Below are 20,882 nucleotides of genomic sequence, written 5' to 3' on the forward strand. Positions count from 1 at the left end.
AGAGGATGAGTGTGGGCCTGTTGTGCTTCCCCCTATCCCTCCCTCTTCTCTCTCACTGTCTGAAAAACGTAAAACGTGGATTTGGGTACAGTGTTTATTTCCCCCTAATATCTTTGAAGATTACACCTAAAATAATTAGGAATACTTCTTTCTACTGCTGATCTGAGACCATTAGGGTTAATCATTACAGATATAAATGCAATATATGGAGTAGAAAAGATTGCCTGCCCACCAACTTGATAAGAATCAACATATGTTCTACATGGTCTATTTCTATCTGAACGTAACAACTCAATCAAGCTTGTTAATTGATCGTTAAGCCATGTTTGTCAGGTAAACTAAGGTCATTAGTGGCCTATATAAGCCTCATACAGGCCATGGGAAGACATTACCTGTTGATAACACAGACTATTTTCATGATCATGGGAGGTGTGAGAGAATTGCTGCTCGTTGTGATGACTGTGGGGGTTGTCAAAGGTTGGTTCACTAATGTTTAAGGGATTTGTTTGGTAAATATGCTTAACTTTATAAGTTGGGTATTAATATTTGACTGTCTGTATCTTCCGCGTTGGTCATCTTTTATTCTTCACTGCTATTAATATATGTAGCTATTTTGTGTGAACTCAACTTCTGTCAACACTTTCTCCTCAGTTTCTTGTTACCCTGTTGGAAAGTCCCAGAAGCAAGATCAAGTCTCTCTGCAGAGGAGACTTGGAGGTAAGTGTTTCTTTCCGCAACCCTTCTAGCTATGTTCTTTGTCACTGTCTATGGTGCTGCTGTGTTTGACACTCATTCAACAGCATAGAGTAACTCAGTCTAAATAATGTTGTCAAACCTTAACCTACATTTTTCAGAGCTGTCATCAAATGACGTCTCCATTGTGCATGCCCTGGCCTTGCTCCGATCCATAGGGTCTGACGCTAAACAAGCCAGAGAAGGTACAGCCTGAAACATATACTTTGAAAACTGTAGGGTTCATGTTGCTCAAAATTCGATTAGCAATTTGGCCTAGACCGTGTAGTACAGATGTGTTGCTGTAGAATACCCAACTGTTCCTTTTGTTTTTTCTCAAGAGTATTTAGAGACCAATGAAGTAGAATCCCAAGCTTCTCCAAACCATGGTAGCTCTCCGGCAAATTATGCCCTGTCCTCTGAGGAGAAGCTGAGGCGCGTGTCCTCGGACGACGCCGCCACCTCTGAAGCTGCGACCGGCCCGTCTGGCGACGACGCCACCTCTGAAGCTGCGACCGGCCCGTCTGGCGACGACGCCACCTCTGAAGCTGCGACCGGCCCGTCTGGCGACGACGCCACCTCTGAAGCTGCGACCGGCCCGTCTGGCGACGACGCCACCTCTGAAGCTGCGACCGGCCCGTCTGGCGACGACGCCACCTCTGAAGCTGCGACCGGCCCGTCTGGCGACGACGCCACCTCTGAAGCTGCGACCGGCCCGTCTGGCGACGACGCCACCTCTGAAGCTGCGACCGGCCCGTCTGGCGACGACGCCACCTCTGAAGCTGCGACCGGCCCGTCTGGCGACGACGCCACCTCTGAAGCTGCGACCGGCCCGTCTGGCGACGACGCCACCTCTGAAGCTGCGACCGGCCCGTCTGGCGACGACGCCACCTCTGAAGCTGCGACCGGCCCGTCTGGCGACGACGCCACCTCTGAAGCTGCGACCGGCCCGTCTGGCGACGACGCCACCTCTGAAGCTGCGACCGGCCCGTCTGGCGACGACGCCACCTCTGAAGCTGCGACCGGCCCGTCTGGCGACGACGCCACCTCTGAAGCTGCGACCGGCCCGTCTGGCGACGACGCCACCTCTGAAGCTGCGACCGGCCCGTCTGGCGACGACGCCACCTCTGAAGCTGCGACCGGCCCGTCTGGCGACGACGCCACCTCTGAAGCTGCGACCGGCCCGTCTGGCGACGACGCCACCTCTGAAGCTGCGACCGGCCCGTCTGGCGACGACGCCACCTCTGAAGCTGCGACCGGCCCGTCTGGCGACGACGCCACCTCTGAAGCTGCGACCGGCCCGTCTGGCGACGACGCCACCTCTGAAGCTGCGACCGGCCCGTCTGGCGACGACGCCACCTCTGAAGCTGCGACCGGCCCGTCTGGCGACGACGCCACCTCTGAAGCTGCGACCGGCCCGTCTGGCGACGACGCCACCTCTGAAGCTGCGACCGGCCCGTCTGGCGACGACGCCACCTCTGAAGCTGCGACCGGCCCGTCTGGCGACGACGCCACCTCTGAAGCTGCGACCGGCCCGTCTGGCGACGACGCCACCTCTGAAGCTGCGACCGGCCCGTCTGGCGACGACGCCACCTCTGAAGCTGCGACCGGCCCGTCTGGCGACGACGCCACCTCTGAAGCTGCGACCGGCCCGTCTGGCGACGACGCCACCTCTGAAGCTGCGACCGGCCCGTCTGGCGACGACGCCACCTCTGAAGCTGCGACCGGCCCGTCTGGCGACGACGCCACCTCTGAAGCTGCGACCGGCCCGTCTGGCGACGACGCCACCTCTGAAGCTGCGACCGGCCCGTCTGGCGACGACGCCACCTCTGAAGCTGCGACCGGCCCGTCTGGCGACGACGCCACCTCTGAAGCTGCGACCGGCCCGTCTGGCGACGACGCCACCTCTGAAGCTGCGACCGGCCCGTCTGGCGACGACGCCACCTCTGAAGCTGCGACCGGCCCGTCTGGCGACGACGCCACCTCTGAAGCTGCGACCGGCCCGTCTGGCGACGACGCCACCTCTGAAGCTGCGACCGGCCCGTCTGGCGACGACGCCACCTCTGAAGCTGCGACCGGCCCGTCTGGCGACGACGCCACCTCTGAAGCTGCGACCGGCCCGTCTGGCGACGACGCCACCTCTGAAGCTGCGACCGGCCCGTCTGGCGACGACGCCACCTCTGAAGCTGCGACCGGCCCGTCTGGCGACGACGCCACCTCTGAAGCTGCGACCGGCCCGTCTGGCGACGACGCCACCTCTGAAGCTGCGACCGGCCCGTCTGGCGACGACGCCACCTCTGAAGCTGCGACCGGCCCGTCTGGCGACGACGCCACCTCTGAAGCTGCGACCGGCCCGTCTGGCGACGACGCCACCTCTGAAGCTGCGACCGGCCCGTCTGGCGACGACGCCACCTCTGAAGCTGCGACCGGCCCGTCTGGCGACGACGCCACCTCTGAAGCTGCGACCGGCCCGTCTGGCGACGACGCCACCTCTGAAGCTGCGACCGGCCCGTCTGGCGACGACGCCACCTCTGAAGCTGCGACCGGCCCGTCTGGCGACGACGCCACCTCTGAAGCTGCGACCGGCCCGTCTGGCGACGACGCCACCTCTGAAGCTGCGACCGGCCCGTCTGGCGACGACGCCACCTCTGAAGCTGCGACCGGCCCGTCTGGCGACGACGCCACCTCTGAAGCTGCGACCGGCCCGTCTGGCGACGACGCCACCTCTGAAGCTGCGACCGGCCCGTCTGGCGACGACGCCACCTCTGAAGCTGCGACCGGCCCGTCTGGCGACGACGCCACCTCTGAAGCTGCGACCGGCCCGTCTGGCGACGACGCCACCTCTGAAGCTGCGACCGGCCCGTCTGGCGACGACGCCACCTCTGAAGCTGCGACCGGCCCGTCTGGCGACGACGCCACCTCTGAAGCTTGGAAAGACAGTACCGTGCAGTATCGAAGAGCCCTTGCTGCTGCTCGATCATCCTATTTTTCCAACTTAATTGAGGAAAATAAGAACAATCCGAAATTTGTTTTTGATACTGTCGCAAAGCTAACTAAAAAGCAGCATTCCCCAAGAGAGGATGGCTTTCACCTCAGCAGTAATAAATTCATGAACTTATTTGAGGAAAAGATGATTATTACAAAGTAAATTACGGACTCCTCTTTAAATCTGCGTATTCCTTCAAAGCTCAGTTGTCCTGAGTCTGCACAACTCTGCCAGGACCTAGGATCAAGAGAGACACTCAAGTGTTTTAGTACTATATCCCTTGACACAATGATGAAAATAATCATGGCCTCTAAACCTTCAAGCTCCATACTGGACCCTATTCCAACTAAACTACTGAAAGAGCTGTTTCCTGTGCTTGGCCCTCCTATGTTGAACATAATAAACGGCTCTCTATCCACCGGATGTGTACCAAACTCACTAAAAGTGGCAGTAATAAAGCCTCTCTTGAAAAAGCCAAACCTTGACCCAGAAAATATAAAAAACTATCGGCCTATATCGAATCTTCCATTCCTCTCAAAATGTTTAGAAAAGGCTGTTGCGCAGCCTCTGCCTTCCTCGTCAGAGGAGGAGATAGAAGAAAACTGTTACAGTCTCTGTGAATGGTTTGTCCTCTGACAAATCAACTGTAAATTTCGATGTTCCTCAAGGTTCCGTTTTAGGACCACTATTGATTTTCACTATATATTTTACCTCTTGGGGATGTCATTCGAAAACATAATGTTAACTTTCACTGCTATGCGGATGACACACAGCTGAACATTTCAATGAAACATGGTGAAGCCCCAAAATTGCCCTCGCTAGAAGCATGTGTTTCAGACATAAGGAAGTGGATGGCTGCAAACGTTCTACTTTTAAACTCGGACAAAACAGAGATGCTTGTTCTAGGTCCCAAGAAACAAAGAGATCTTCTGTTGAATCTGACAATTAATCTTAATGGCTGTACAGTCGTCTCAAATAAAACTGTGAAGGCCCTCGGCGTTACTCTGGACCCTGATCTCTCTTTTGAAGAACATATCAAGACTGTTTCAAGGACAGCTTTTTTCCATCTACGTAACATTGCAAAAATCAAACTTTCTGTCCAAAAATGATGCAGAAAAATGTATCCATGCTTTTGTCACTTCTAGGTTAGACTACTGCAATGCTCTTACTTTCCGGCTACCCGGATAAAGCACTAAATAAACTTCAGTTAGTGCTAAATACGGCTGCTAGAATCCTGACTAGAACCCCAAAAATATATCATATTACTCCAGTGCTAGCCTCCCTACACTGGCTTCCTGTCAAGGCAAGGGCTGATTTCAAGGTTTTACTGCTAACCTACAAAGCATTACATGGGCTTGCTCGTACCTATCTCTCTGATTTGGTCCTGCCGTACATACCTACACGTACGCTACGGTCACAAGACGCAGGCCTCCTAATTGCTTCTTCCACATCTTTTGGTCCCTGTCTGTTTTGCTCTCAGTGAAGTGCTACTATCCCCTTGGACTACAGGTTATTGCCGTCATAAGGTGTGCGTCTGTCTGTTGGCCGGACACTTTCTACCGTTTAGGACCTTTGTGGGTAAAGGTAAAGATGGGGTATAGCAGCAGAAGTTCCTCTGAAGTCCAGTATCTGCTGGAAGGGAACCTGGTGGTACGAGAGGATGAGTGTGGGCCTGTTGTGCTTCCCCCTATCCCTCCCTCTTCTCTCTCACTGTCTGAAAAACGTAAAACGTGGATTTGGGTACAGTGTTTATTTCCCCCTAATATCTTTGAAGATTACACCTAAAATAATTAGGAATACTTCTTTCTACTGCTGATCTGAGACCATTAGGGTTAATCATTACAGATATAAATGCAATATATGGAGTAGAAAAGATTGCCTGCCCACCAACTTGATAAGAATCAACATATGTTCTACATGGTCTATTTCTATCTGAACGTAACAACTCAATCAAGCTTGTTAATTGATCGATAAGCCATGTTTGTCAGGTAAACTAAGGTCATTAGTGGCCTATATAAGCCTCATACAGGCCATGGGAAGACATTACCTGTTGATAACACAGACTATTTTCATGATCATGGGAGGTGTGAGAGAATTGCTGCTCGTTGTGATGACTGTGGGGGTTGTCAAAGGTTGGTTCACTAATGTTTAAGGGATTTGTTTGGTAAATATGCTTAACTTTATAAGTTGGGTATTAATATTTGACTGTCTGTATCTTCCGCGTTGGTCATCTTTTATTCTTCACTGCTATTAATATATGTAGCTATTTTGTGTGAACTCAACTTCTGTCAACACTTTCTCCTCAGTTTCTTGTTACCCTGTTGGAAAGTCCCAGAAGCAAGATCAAGTCTCTCTGCAGAGGAGACTTGGAGGTAAGTGTTTCTTTCCGCAACCCTTCTAGCTATGTTCTTTGTCACTGTCTATGGTGCTGCTGTGTTTGACACTCATTCAACAGCATAGAGTAACTCAGTCTAAATAATGTTGTCAAACCTTAACCTACATTTTTCAGAGCTGTCATCAAATGACGTCTCCATTGTGCATGCCCTGGCCTTGCTCCGATCCATAGGGTCTGACGCTAAACAAGCCAGAGAAGGTACGGCCTGAAACATATACTTTGAAAACTGTAGGGTTCATGTTGCTCAAAATTCGATTAGCAATTTGGCCTAGACCGTGTAGAACAGATGTGTTGCTGTAGAATACCCAACTGTTCCTTTTGTTTTTTCTCAAGAGTATTTAGAGACCAATGAAGTAGAATCCCAAGCTTCTCCAAACCATGGTAGCTCTCCGGCAAATGATGCCCTGTCCTCTGAGGAGAAGCTGAGGCGCGTGTCCTCGGACGACGCCGCCACCTCTGAAGCTGCGACCGGCCCGTCTGGCGACGACGCCACCTCTGAAGCTGCGACAGGCCCGTCTGGCGACGACGCCACCTCTGAAGCTGCGACCGGCCCGTCTGGCGACGACGCCACCTCTGAAGCTGCGACCGGCCCGTCTGGCGACGACGCCACCTCTGAAGCTGCGACCGGCCCGTCTGGCGACGACGCCACCTCTGAAGCTGCGACCGGCCCGTCTGGCGACGACGCCACCTCTGAAGCTGCGACCGGCCCGTCTGGCGACGACGCCACCTCTGAAGCTGCGACCGGCCCGTCTGGCGACGACGCCACCTCTGAAGCTGCGACCGGCCCGTCTGGCGACGACGCCACCTCTGAAGCTGCGACCGGCCCGTCTGGCGACGCCGCCACCTCTGAAGCTGCGACCGGCCCGTCTGGCGACGACGCCACCTCTGAAGCTGCGACAGGCCCGTCTGGCGACGACGCCACCTCTGAAGCTGCGACCGGCCCGTCTGGCGACGACGCCACCTCTGAAGCTGCGACCGGCCCGTCTGGCGACGACGCCACCTCTGAAGCTGCGACCGGCCCGTCTGGCGACGACGCCACCTCTGAAGCTGCGACCGGCCCGTCTGGCGACGACGCCACCTCTGAAGCTGCGACCGGCCCGTCCGGCGACGACGCCACCTCTGAAGCTGCGACCGGCCCGTCCGGCGACGACGCCACCTCTGAAGCTGCGACCGGCCCGTCCGGCGACGACGCCATGGATATCTGACGTGGGACATGCAAGAGTTCATGGGTACTCTAGTCCAGTGTGTAACTGCATTTGCTTGTTTTGGCTCAATTAAACATTAACTGTAATACTTGTGTCCTCTGTATTGTTTTGGTGGTTCCTACTTGGAGTTGAGGTGTATGACCTGACTTGAGTAACTGGGGTGATGGCAACATTTATTTTGCATTATATCCATGCGCCAGCAATATTACTCAGACCCCTGTGTTTTAAATTACCAATTGACTTAAGCTACATGTGCTCAGTGTTGGTCCATTTATGCTAGTAGCATCACATGATACCTCAACAGCATTTTGACGCCATTTCCGGTCACAACTTGCAGACTTGTTTACGTGTTGCGGTGTTTTGTTGCCTACTTTGCTACCTGACAACTTTACGGTTTTTACTTTTTAATTACCGTTTATATTTTTGGTTTTCCCTCAATTTTTTCACTCGTGTCAGGGTTGCGTCAATTCGAATCTGGTATCAGGATAAATATCACAATGAGGCTTTTATTAGCTAAGCAATAAGTGGTAAATGCAATTTTCGTATATATGGGCTCTGTCCCACCTCGCAGGGCAAAACAGAACTGACTTGTTCCTGACAAAGATATTTAATATACTCTGACAGTAGTTCCTGCTTCCGAGCCGGCCTGTCAGAGTAGACTGGGCGTGGTTTAGACTCACCCAGCCTATCGTTAATTGTTGGCGCAGAGGCTGGTCCCAGCCCCTTAAGCGCTTCAGCGGTCAGTCGTTGTAGCTGTGTAGAATATGCAGTTATCAGGCACCTGGCTCCTGTTATCTAACAAAAGACTGTTCTGAATGTGCCCCCCCCCAACTCATTGCACAGTTCTGTATTTTTCCATCATGAGAAAGGCCCATGGCCCTGAAACTGAACAATGGTTCAAGTCAGCTATGTTGCATAACACATACATACATCCACACAAGCCAACAGCAGATAATATTAAATCACATATGGTAACGGGCTATAGTGCATAACACAGAATCCTCATACTCCGGACGCTTTATCTGGACATGGTTCGTCAGGACCTCCAACAGCCGAAGCTAAGTAGTAACATTAACATGATGCCTTCTAATTGCAGTCGCTGTACTCATACAGGAGAACGATCGCCTTACGGTGAGGATAGCTGTGCTACAAGCCCAGCTTCAGACGCAATCGTTAGGCAAGGGTAATTTCAGTGTAGGAAAGGATGAAACAGCGTCTGTGCCACCAGTAAGTACAGATAGTAACGTTAGTATAAATCCCCTCGCACGGTCCCCGCAGCCGGACAACTTTCTCACGGTTTCTGGAGAGAAATGCTGTAGGAATGCTCAACCGGTGTCGCTCATTCAGCCGACAAACTTCAACCGGTTTTCCCCATTAAGCAGCGAGTCGGAGTCAAAGGCCGAGCCTTCTCTTGTCTCTACTCCTCCCGTTACGGGGTCAGAGACGCCGAAGCTTCCCACCATTAGCTCTGACAAATTGAAAACTCTAGTCATTGGCGACTCCATTACCCGCAGTATTAGACTTAAAACGAATAATCAGCCGACATGTCTCTGGACCTACTCACTGTCACAGTCATACTCTGGACCTAGTTTTGTCCCATGGAATAAATGTTGTGGATCTTAATGTTTTCCCTCATAATCCTGGACTATCGGACCACCATTTTATTACGTTTGCAATTGCAACAAATAATCTGCTCAGACCCCAACCAAGGAACATCAAAAGTCGTGCTATAAATTCACAGACAACACAAAGATTCCTTGATGTCCTTCCAGACTCCCTCTGTCTACCCAAGGACGCCAGAGGACAAAAATCAGTTAACCACCTAACTGAGGAACTCAATTTAACCTTGCGCAATACCCTAGATGCAGTTGCACCCCTAAAAACTAAAAACATTTCTCATAAGAAACTAGCTCCCTGGTATACAGAAAATACCCGAGCTCTGAAGCAAGCTTCCAGAAAATTGGAACGGAAATGGCGCCACACCAAACTGGAAGTCTTCCGACTAGCTTGGAAAGACAGTACCGTGCAGTATCGAAGAGCCCTTGCTGCTGCTCGATCATCCTATTTTTCCAACTTAATTGAGGAAAATAAGAACAATCCGAAATTCGTTTTTGATACTGTCGCAAAGCTAACTAAAAAGCAGCATTCCCCAAGAGAGGATGGCTTTCACCTCAGCAGTAATAAATTCATGAACTTCTTTGAGGAAAAGATGATTATTACAAAGTAAATTACGGACTCCTCTTTAAATCTGCGTATTCCTTCAAAGCTCAGTTGTCCTGAGTCTGCACAACTCTGCCAGGACCTAGGATCAAGAGAGACACTCAAGTGTTTTAGTACTATATCCCTTGACACAATGATGAAAATAATCATGGCCTCTAAACCTTCAAGCTCCATACTGGACCCTATTCCAACTAAACTACTGAAAGAGCTGTTTCCTGTGCTTGGCCCTCCTATGTTGAACATAATAAACGGCTCTCTATCCACCGGATGTGTACCAAACTCACTAAAAGTGGCAGTAATAAAGCCTCTCTTGAAAAAGCCAAACCTTGACCCAGAAAATATAAAAAACTATCGGCCTATATCGAATCTTCCATTCCTCTCAAAATGTTTAGAAAAGGCTGTTGCGCAGCCTCTGCCTTCCTCGTCAGAGGAGGAGATAGAAGAAAACTGTTACAGTCTCTGTGAATGGTTTGTCCTCTGACAAATCAACTGTAAATTTCGATGTTCCTCAAGGTTCCGTTTTAGGACCACTATTGATTTTCACTATATATTTTACCTCTTGGGGATGTCATTCGAAAACATAATGTTAACTTTCACTGCTATGCGGATGACACACAGCTGAACATTTCAATGAAACATGGTGAAGCCCCAAAATTGCCCTCGCTAGAAGCATGTGTTTCAGACATAAGGAAGTGGATGGCTGCAAACGTTCTACTTTTAAACTCGGACAAAACAGAGATGCTTGTTCTAGGTCCCAAGAAACAAAGAGATCTTCTGTTGAATCTGACAATTAATCTTAATGGCTGTACAGTCGTCTCAAATAAAACTGTGAAGGCCCTCGGCGTTACTCTGGACCCTGATCTCTCTTTTGAAGAACATATCAAGACTGTTTCAAGGACAGCTTTTTTCCATCTACGTAACATTGCAAAAATCAAACTTTCTGTCCAAAAATGATGCAGAAAAATGTATCCATGCTTTTGTCACTTCTAGGTTAGACTACTGCAATGCTCTTACTTTCCGGCTACCCGGATAAAGCACTAAATAAACTTCAGTTAGTGCTAAATACGGCTGCTAGAATCCTGACTAGAACCCCAAAAATATATCATATTACTCCAGTGCTAGCCTCCCTACACTGGCTTCCTGTCAAGGCAAGGGCTGATTTCAAGGTTTTACTGCTAACCTACAAAGCATTACATGGGCTTGCTCGTACCTATCTCTCTGATTTGGTCCTGCCGTACATACCTACACGTACGCTACGGTCACAAGACGCAGGCCTCCTAATTGCTTCTTCCACATCTTTTGGTCCCTGTCTGTTTTGCTCTCAGTGAAGTGCTACTATCCCCTTGGACTACAGGTTATTGCCGTCATAAGGTGTGCGTCTGTCTGTTGGCCGGACACTTTCTACCGTTTAGGACCTTTGTGGGTAAAGGTAAAGATGGGGTATAGCAGCAGAAGTTCCTCTGAAGTCCAGTATCTGCTGGAAGGGAACCTGGTGGTACGAGAGGATGAGTGTGGGCCTGTTGTGCTTCCCCCTATCCCTCCCTCTTCTCTCTCACTGTCTGAAAAACGTAAAACGTGGATTTGGGTACAGTGTTTATTTCCCCCTAATATCTTTGAAGATTACACCTAAAATAATTAGGAATACTTCTTTCTACTGCTGATCTGAGACCATTAGGGTTAATCATTACAGATATAAATGCAATATATGGAGTAGAAAAGATTGCCTGCCCACCAACTTGATAAGAATCAACATATGTTCTACATGGTCTATTTCTATCTGAACGTAACAACTCAATCAAGCTTGTTAATTGATCGATAAGCCATGTTTGTCAGGTAAACTAAGGTCATTAGTGGCCTATATAAGCCTCATACAGGCCATGGGAAGACATTACCTGTTGATAACACAGACTATTTTCATGATCATGGGAGGTGTGAGAGAATTGCTGCTCGTTGTGATGACTGTGGGGGTTGTCAAAGGTTGGTTCACTAATGTTTAAGGGATTTGTTTGGTAAATATGCTTAACTTTATAAGTTGGGTATTAATATTTGACTGTCTGTATCTTCCGCGTTGGTCATCTTTTATTCTTCACTGCTATTAATATATGTAGCTATTTTGTGTGAACTCAACTTCTGTCAACACTTTCTCCTCAGTTTCTTGTTACCCTGTTGGAAAGTCCCAGAAGCAAGATCAAGTCTCTCTGCAGAGGAGACTTGGAGGTAAGTGTTTCTTTCCGCAACCCTTCTAGCTATGTTCTTTGTCACTGTCTATGGTGCTGCTGTGTTTGACACTCATTCAACAGCATAGAGTAACTCAGTCTAAATAATGTTGTCAAACCTTAACCTACATTTTTCAGAGCTGTCATCAAATGACGTCTCCATTGTGCATGCCCTGGCCTTGCTCCGATCCATAGGGTCTGACGCTAAACAAGCCAGAGAAGGTACGGCCTGAAACATATACTTTGAAAACTGTAGGGTTCATGTTGCTCAAAATTCGATTAGCAATTTGGCCTAGACCGTGTAGAACAGATGTGTTGCTGTAGAATACCCAACTGTTCCTTTTGTTTTTTCTCAAGAGTATTTAGAGACCAATGAAGTAGAATCCCAAGCTTCTCCAAACCATGGTAGCTCTCCGGCAAATGATGCCCTGTCCTCTGAGGAGAAGCTGAGGCGCGTGTCCTCGGACGACGCCGCCACCTCTGAAGCTGCGACCGGCCCGTCTGGCGACGACGCCACCTCTGAAGCTGCGACAGGCCCGTCTGGCGACGACGCCACCTCTGAAGCTGCGACCGGCCCGTCTGGCGACGATGCCACCTCTGAAGCTGCGACCGGCCCGTCTGGCGACGACGCCACCTCTGAAGCTGCGACCGGCCCGTCTGGCGACGACGCCACCTCTGAAGCTGCGACCGGCCCGTCTGGCGACGACGCCACCTCTGAAGCTGCGACCGGCCCGTCTGGCGACGACGCCACCTCTGAAGCTGCGACCGGCCCGTCTGGCGACGACGCCACCTCTGAAGCTGCGACCGGCCCGTCTGGCGACGACGCCACCTCTGAAGCTGCGACCGGCCCGTCTGGCGACGCCGCCACCTCTGAAGCTGCGACCGGCCCGTCTGGCGACGACGCCACCTCTGAAGCTGCGACAGGCCCGTCTGGCGACGACGCCACCTCTGAAGCTGCGACCGGCCCGTCTGGCGACGACGCCACCTCTGAAGCTGCGACCGGCCCGTCTGGCGACGACGCCACCTCTGAAGCTGCGACCGGCCCGTCTGGCGACGACGCCACCTCTGAAGCTGCGACCGGCCCGTCCGGCGACGACGCCACCTCTGAAGCTGCGACCGGCCCGTCTGGCGACGACGCCACCTCTGAAGCTGCGACCGGCCCGTCCGGCGACGACGCCACCTCTGAAGCTGCGACCGGCCCGTCCGGCGACGACGCCATGGATATCTGACGTGGGACATGCAAGAGTTCATGGGTACTCTAGTCCAGTGTGTAACTGCATTTGCTTGTTTTGGCTCAATTAAACATTAACTGTAATACTTGTGTCCTCTGTATTGTTTTGGTGGTTCCTACTTGGAGTTGAGGTGTATGACCTGACTTGAGTAACTGGGGTGATGGCAACATTTATTTTGCATTATATCCATGCGCCAGCAATATTACTCAGACCCCTGTGTTTTAAATTACCAATTGACTTAAGCTACATGTGCTCAGTGTTGGTCCATTTATGCTAGTAGCATCACATGATACCTCAACAGCATTTTGACGCCATTTCCGGTCACAACTTGCAGACTTGTTTACGTGTTGTGGTGTTTTGTTGCCTACTTTGCTACCTGACAACTTTACGGTTTTTACTTTTTAATTACCGTTTATATTTTTGGTTTTTCCCTCAATTTTTTCACTCGTGTCAGGGTTGCGTCAATTCGAATCTGGTATCAGGATAAATATCACAATGAGGCTTTTATTAGCTAAGCAATAAGTGGTAAATGCAATTTTCGTATATATGGGCTCTGTCCCACCTCGCAGGGCAAAACAGAACTGACTTGTTCCTGACAAAGATATTTAATATACTCTGACAGTAGTTCCTGCTTCCGAGCCGGCCTGTCAGAGTAGACTGGGCGTGGTTTAGACTCACCCAGCCTATCGTTGATTGTTGGCGCAGAGGCTGGTCCCAGCCCCTTAAGCGCTTCAGCGGTCAGTCGTTGTAGCTGTGTAGAATATGCAGTTATCAGGCACCTGGCTCCTGTTATCTAACAAAAGACTGTTCTGAATGTGCCCCCCCCCAACTCATTGCACAGTTCTGTATTTTTCCATCATGAGAAAGGCCCATGGCCCTGAAACTGAACAATGGTTCAAGTCAGCTATGTTGCATAACACATACATACATCCACACAAGCCAACAGCAGATAATATTAAATCACATATGGTAACGGGCTATAGTGCATAACACAGAATCCTCATACTCCGGACGCTTTATCTGGACATGGTTCGTCAGGACCTCCAACAGCCGAAGCTAAGTAGTAACATTAACATGATGCCTTCTAATTGCAGTCGCTGTACTCATACAGGAGAACGATCGCCTTACGGTGAGGATAGCTGTGCTACAAGCCCAGCTTCAGACGCAATCGTTAGGCAAGGGTAATTTCAGTGTAGGAAAGGATGAAACAGCGTCTGTGCCACCAGTAAGTACAGATAGTAACGTTAGTATAAATCCCCTCGCACGGTCCCCGCAGCCGGACAACTTTCTCACGGTTTCTGGAGAGAAATGCTGTAGGAATGCTCAACCGGTGTCGCTCATTCAGCCGACAAACTTCAACCGGTTTTCCCCATTAAGCAGCGAGTCGGAGTCAAAGGCCGAGCCTTCTCTTGTCTCTACTCCTCCCGTTACGGGGTCAGAGACGCCGAAGCTTCCCACCATTAGCTCTGACAAATTGAAAACTCTAGTCATTGGCGACTCCATTACCCGCAGTATTAGACTTAAAACGAATAATCAGCCGACATGTCTCTGGACCTACTCACTGTCACAGTCATACTCTGGACCTAGTTTTGTCCCATGGAATAAATGTTGTGGATCTTAATGTTTTCCCTCATGATCCTGGACTATCGGACCACCATTTTATTACGTTTGCAATTGCAACAAATAATCTGCTCAGACCCCAACCAAGGAACATCAAAAGTCGTGCTATAAATTCACAGACAACACAAAGATTCCTTGATGTCCTTCCAGACTCCCTCTGTCTACCCAAGGACGCCAGAGGACAAAAATCAGTTAACCACCTAACTGAGGAACTCAATTTAACCTTGCGCAATACCCTAGATGCAGTTGCACCCCTAAAAACTAAAAACATTTCTCATAAGAAACTAGCTCCCTGGTATACAGAAAATACCCGAGCTCTGAAGCAAGCTTCCAGAAAATTGGAACGGAAATGGCGCCACACCAAACTGGAAGTCTTCCGACTAGCTTGGAAAGACAGTACCGTGCAGTATCGAAGAGCCCTTGCTGCTGCTCGATCATCCTATTTTTCCAACTTAATTGAGGAAAATAAGAACAATCCGAAATTCGTTTTTGATACTGTCGCAAAGCTAACTAAAAAGCAGCATTCCCCAAGAGAGGATGGCTTTCACCTCAGCAGTAATAAATTCATGAACTTCTTTGAGGAAAAGATGATTATTACAAAGTAAATTACGGACTCCTCTTTAAATCTGCGTATTCCTTCAAAGCTCAGTTGTCCTGAGTCTGCACAACTCTGCCAGGACCTAGGATCAAGAGAGACACTCAAGTGTTTTAGTACTATATCCCTTGACACAATGATGAAAATAATCATGGCCTCTAAACCTTCAAGCTCCATACTGGACCCTATTCCAACTAAACTACTGAAAGAGCTGTTTCCTGTGCTTGGCCCTCCTATGTTGAACATAATAAACGGCTCTCTATCCACCGGATGTGTACCAAACTCACTAAAAGTGGCAGTAATAAAGCCTCTCTTGAAAAAGCCAAACCTTGACCCAGAAAATATAAAAAACTATCGGCCTATATCGAATCTTCCATTCCTCTCAAAATGTTTAGAAAAGGCTGTTGCGCAGCCTCTGCCTTCCTCGTCAGAGGAGGAGATAGAAGAAAACTGTTACAGTCTCTGTGAATGATTTGTCCTCTGACAAATCAACTGTAAATTTCGATGTTCCTCAAGGTTCCGTTTTAGGACCACTATTGATTTTCACTATATATTTTACCTCTTGGGGATGTCATTCGAAAACATAATGTTAACTTTCACTGCTATGCGGATGACACACAGCTGAACATTTCAATGAAACATGGTGAAGCCCCAAAATTGCCCTCGCTAGAAGCATGTGTTTCAGACATAAGGAAGTGGATGGCTGCAAACGTTCTACTTTTAAACTCGGACAAAACAGAGATGCTTGTTCTAGGTCCCAAGAAACAAAGAGATCTTCTGTTGAATCTGACAATTAATCTTAATGGCTGTACAGTCGTCTCAAATAAAACTGTGAAGGCCCTCGGCGTTACTCTGGACCCTGATCTCTCTTTTGAAGAACATATCAAGACTGTTTCAAGGACAGCTTTTTTCCATCTACGTAACATTGCAAAAATCAAACTTTCTGTCCAAAAATGATGCAGAAAAATGTATCCATGCTTTTGTCACTTCTAGGTTAGACTACTGCAATGCTCTTACTTTCCGGCTACCCGGATAAAGCACTAAATAAACTTCAGTTAGTGCTAAATACGGCTGCTAGAATCCTGACTAGAACCCCAAAAATATATCATATTACTCCAGTGCTAGCCTCCCTACACTGGCTTCCTGTCAAGGCAAGGGCTGATTTCAAGGTTTTACTGCTAACCTACAAAGCATTACATGGGCTTGCTCGTACCTATCTCTCTGATTTGGTCCTGCCGTACATACCTACACGTACGCTACGGTCACAAGACGCAGGCCTCCTAATTGCTTCTTCCACATCTTTTGGTCCCTGTCTGTTTTGCTCTCAGTGAAGTGCTACTATCCCCTTGGACTACAGGTTATTGCCGTCATAAGGTGTGCGTCTGTCTGTTGGCCGGACACTTTCTACCGTTTAGGACCTTTGTGGGTAAAGGTAAAGATGGGGTATAGCAGCAGAAGTTCCTCTGAAGTCCAGTATCTGCTGGAAGGGAACCTGGTGGTACGAGAGGATGAGTGTGGGCCTGTTGTGCTTCCCCCTATCCCTCCCTCTTCTCTCTCACTGTCTGAAAAACGTAAAACGTGGATTTGGGTACAGTGTTTATTTCCCCCTAATATCTTTGAAGATTACACCTAAAATAATTAGGAATACTTCTTTCTACTGCTGATCTGAGACCATTAGGGTTAATCATTACAGATATAAATGCAATATATGGAGTAGAAAAGATTGCCTGCCCACCAACTTGATAAGAATCAACATATGTTCTACATGGTCTATTTCTATCTGAACGTAACAACTCAATCAAGCTTGTTAATTGATCGTTAAGCCATGTTTGTCAGGTAAACTAAGGTCATTAGTGGCCTATATAAGCCTCATACAGGCCATGGGAAGACATTACCTGTTGATAACACAGACTATTTTCATGATCATGGGAGGTGTGAGAGAATTGCTGCTCGTTGTGATGACTGTGGGGGTTGTCAAAGGTTGGTTCACTAATGTTTAAGGGATTTGTTTGGTAAATATGCTTAACTTTATAAGTTGGGTATTAATATTTGACTGTCTGTATCTTCCGCGTTGGTCATCTTTTATTCTTCACTGCTATTAATATATGTAGCTATTTTGTGTGAACTCAACTTCTGTCAACACTTTCTCCTCAGTTTCTTGTTACCCTGTTGGAAAGTCCCAGAAGCAAGATCAAGTCTCTCTGCAGAGGAGACTTGGAGGTAAGTGTTTCTTTCCGCAACCCTTCTAGCTATGTTCTTTGTCACTGTCTATGGTGCTGCTGTGTTTGACACTCATTCAACAGCATAGAGTAACTCAGTCTAAATAATGTTGTCAAACCTTAACCTACATTTTTCAGAGCTGTCATCAAATGACGTCTCCATTGTGCATGCCCTGGCCTTGCTCCGATCCATAGGGTCTGACGCTAAACAAGCCAGAGAAGGTACGGCCTGAAACATATACTTTGAAAACTGTAGGGTTCATGTTGCTCAAAATTCGATTAGCAATTTGGCCTAGACCGTGTAGAACAGATGTGTTGCTGTAGAATACCCAACTGTTCCTTTTGTTTTTTCTCAAGAGTATTTAGAGACCAATGAAGTAGAATCCCAAGCTTCTCCAAACCATGGTAGCTCTCCGGCAAATGATGCCCTGTCCTCTGAGGAGAAGCTGAGGCGCATGTCCTCGGACGACGCCGCCACCTCTGAAGCTGCGACCGGCCCGTCTGGCGACGACGCCACCTCTGAAGCTGCGACCGGCCCGTCTGGCGACGACGCCACCTCTGAAGCTGCGACCGGCCCGTCTGGCGACGACGCCACCTCTGAAGCTGCGACCGGCCCGTCTGGCGACGACGCCACCTCTGAAGCTGCGACCGGCCCGTCTGGCGACGACGCCACCTCTGAAGCTGCGACCGGCCCGTCTGGCGACGACGCCACCTCTGAAGCTGCGACCGGCCCGTCTGGCGACGACGCCACCTCTGAAGCTGCGACCGGCCCGTCTGGCGACGACGCCACCTCTGAAGCTGCGACCGGCCCGTCTGGCGACGACGCCACCTCTGAAGCTGCGACCGGCCCGTCTGGCGACGACGCCACCTCTGAAGCTGCGACCGGCCCGTCTGGCGACGACGCCACCTCTGAAGCTGCGACCGGCCCGTCTGGCGACGACGCCACCTCTGAAGCTGCGACCGGCCCGTCTGGCGACGACGCCACCTCTGAAGCTGCGACCGGCCCGTCTGGCGACGACGCCACCTCTGAAGCTGCGACCGGCCCGTCTGGCGACGACGCCACCTCTGAAGCTGCGACCGGCCCGTCTGGCGACGACGCCACCTCTGAAGCTGCGACCGGCCCGTCTGGCGACGACGCCACCTCTGAAGCTGCGACCGGCCCGTCTGGCGACGACGCCACCTCTGAAGCTGCGACCGGCCCGTCTGGCGACGACGCCACCTCTGAAGCTGCGACCGGCCCGTCTGGCGACGACGCCACCTCTGAAGCTGCGACCGGCCCGTCTGGCGACGACGCCACCTCTGAAGCTGCGACCGGCCCGTCTGGCGACGACGCCACCTCTGAAGCTGCGACCGGCCCGTCTGGCGACGACGCCACCTCTGAAGCTGCGACCGGCCCGTCTGGCGACGACGCCACCTCTGAAGCTGCGACCGGCCCGTCTGGCGACGACGCCACCTCTGAAGCTGCGACCGGCCCGTCTGGCGACGACGCCACCTCTGAAGCTGCGACCGGCCCGTCTGGCGACGACGCCACCTCTGAAGCTGCGACCGGCCCGTCTGGCGACGACGCCACCTCTGAAGCTGCGACCGGCCCGTCTGGCGACGACGCCACCTCTGAAGCTGCGACCGGCCCGTCTGGCGACGACGCCACCTCTGAAGCTGCGACCGGCCCGTCTGGCGACGACGCCACCTCTGAAGCTGCGACCGGCCCGTCTGGCGACGACGCCACCTCTGAAGCTGCGACCGGCCCGTCTGGCGACGACGCCACCTCTGAAGCTGCGACCGGCCCGTCTGGCGACGACGCCACCTCTGAAGCTGCGACCGGCCCGTCTGGCGACGACGCCACCTCTGAAGCTGCGACCGGCCCGTCTGGCGACGACGCCACCTCTGAAGCTGCGACCGGCCCGTCTGGCGACGACGCCACCTCTGAAGCTGCGACCGGCCCGTCTGGCGACGACGCCACCTCTGAAGCTGCGACCGGCCCGTCTGGCGACGACGCCACCTCTGAAGCTGCGACCGGCCCGTCTGGCGACGACGCCACCTCTGAAGCTGCGACCGGCCCGTCTGGCGACGACGCCACCTCTGAAGCTGCGACCGGCCCGTCTGGCGACGACGCCACCTCTGAAGCTGCGACCGGCCCGTCTGGCGACGACGCCACCTCTGAAGCTGCGACCGGCCCGTCTGGCGACGACGCCACCTCTGAAGCTGCGACCGGCCCGTCTGGCGACGACGCCACCTCTGAAGCTGCGACCGGCCCGTCTGGCGACGACGCCACCTCTGAAGCTGCGACCGGCCCGTCTGGCGACGACGCCACCTCTGAAGCTGCGACCGGCCCGTCTGGCGACGACGCCACCTCTGAAGCTGCGACCGGCCCGTCTGGCGACGACGCCACCTCTGAAGCTGCGACCGGCCCGTCTGGCGACGACGCCACCTCTGAAGCTGCGACCGGCCCGTCTGGCGACGACGCCACCTCTGAAGCTGCGACCGGCCCGTCTGGCGACGACGCCACCTCTGAAGCTGCGACCGGCCCGTCTGGCGACGACGCCACCTCTGAAGCTGCGACCGGCCCGTCTGGCGACGACGCCACCTCTGAAGCTGCGACCGGCCCGTCTGGCGACGACGCCACCTCTGAAGCTGCGACCGGCCCGTCTGGCGACGACGCCACCTCTGAAGCTGCGACCGGCCCGTCTGGCGACGACGCCACCTCTGAAGCTGCGACCGGCCCGTCTGGCGACGACGCCACCTCTGAAGCTGCGACCGGCCCGTCTGGCGACGACGCCACCTCTGAAGCTGCGACCGGCCCGTCTGGCGACGACGCCACCTCTGAAGCTGCGACCGGCCCGTCTGGCGACGACGCCACCTCTGAAGCTGCGACCGGCCCGTCTGGCGACGACGCCACCTCTGAAGCTGCGACCGGCCCGTCTGGCGACGACGCCACCTCTGAAGCTGCGACCGGCCCGTCTGGCGACGACGCCACCTCTGAAGCTGCGACCGGCCCGTCTGGCGACGACGCCACCTCTGAAGCTGCGACCGGCCCGTCTGGCGACGACGCCACCTCTGAAGCTGCGACCGGCCCGTCTGGCGACGACGCCACCTCTGAAGCTGCGACCGGCCCGTCTGGCGACGACGCCACCTCTGAAGCTGCGACCGGCCCGTCTGGCGACGACGCCACCTCTGAAGCTGCGACCGGCCCGTCTGGCGACGACGCCACCTCTGAAGCTGCGACCGGCCCGTCTGGCGACGACGCCACCTCTGAAGCTGCGACCGGCCCGTCTGGCGACGACGCCACCTCTGAAGCTGCGACCGGCCCGTCTGGCGACGACGCCACCTCTGAAGCTGCGACCGGCCCGTCTGGCGACGACGCCACCTCTGAAGCTGCGACCGGCCCGTCTGGCGACGACGCCACCTCTGAAGCTGCGACCGGCCCGTCTGGCGACGACGCCACCTCTGAAGCTGCGACCGGCC

At 52.3% G+C, this 20,882-nt stretch overlaps 2 protein-coding genes across 2 annotated transcripts; both read left to right on the top strand.

Moving 5' to 3' along the window:
- Positions 1 to 390: 390 nt before the first annotated feature.
- LOC100136727 (polysialoglycoprotein) lies at positions 391 to 2,480 on the top strand (the record flags this gene model as incomplete). The annotated part of the gene is given in 4 exon segments (NM_001124687.1): positions 391 to 477; positions 652 to 717; positions 855 to 938; positions 1,074 to 2,480. Coding segments are annotated over 4 exon segments (1,618 nt in total), but the record flags the coding sequence as incomplete, so codon positions are not given.
- A 14,640-nt stretch (positions 2,481 to 17,120) lies between these two features.
- LOC118937630 (polysialoglycoprotein-like) lies at positions 17,121 to 19,414 on the top strand (the record flags this gene model as incomplete). Its single annotated transcript, XM_036936997.1, has 4 exons — positions 17,121 to 17,181; positions 17,356 to 17,421; positions 17,559 to 17,642; positions 17,778 to 19,414. Coding segments are annotated over exons 1-4 (1,848 nt in total), but the record flags the coding sequence as incomplete, so codon positions are not given.
- Between the last annotated feature and the right edge of the window lie 1,468 nt (positions 19,415 to 20,882).

The sequence above is a fragment of the Oncorhynchus mykiss genome, chromosome 2 (assembly GCF_013265735.2).
Source record: "Oncorhynchus mykiss isolate Arlee chromosome 2, USDA_OmykA_1.1, whole genome shotgun sequence".
Lineage (NCBI taxonomy): Eukaryota > Metazoa > Chordata > Actinopteri > Salmoniformes > Salmonidae > Oncorhynchus > Oncorhynchus mykiss.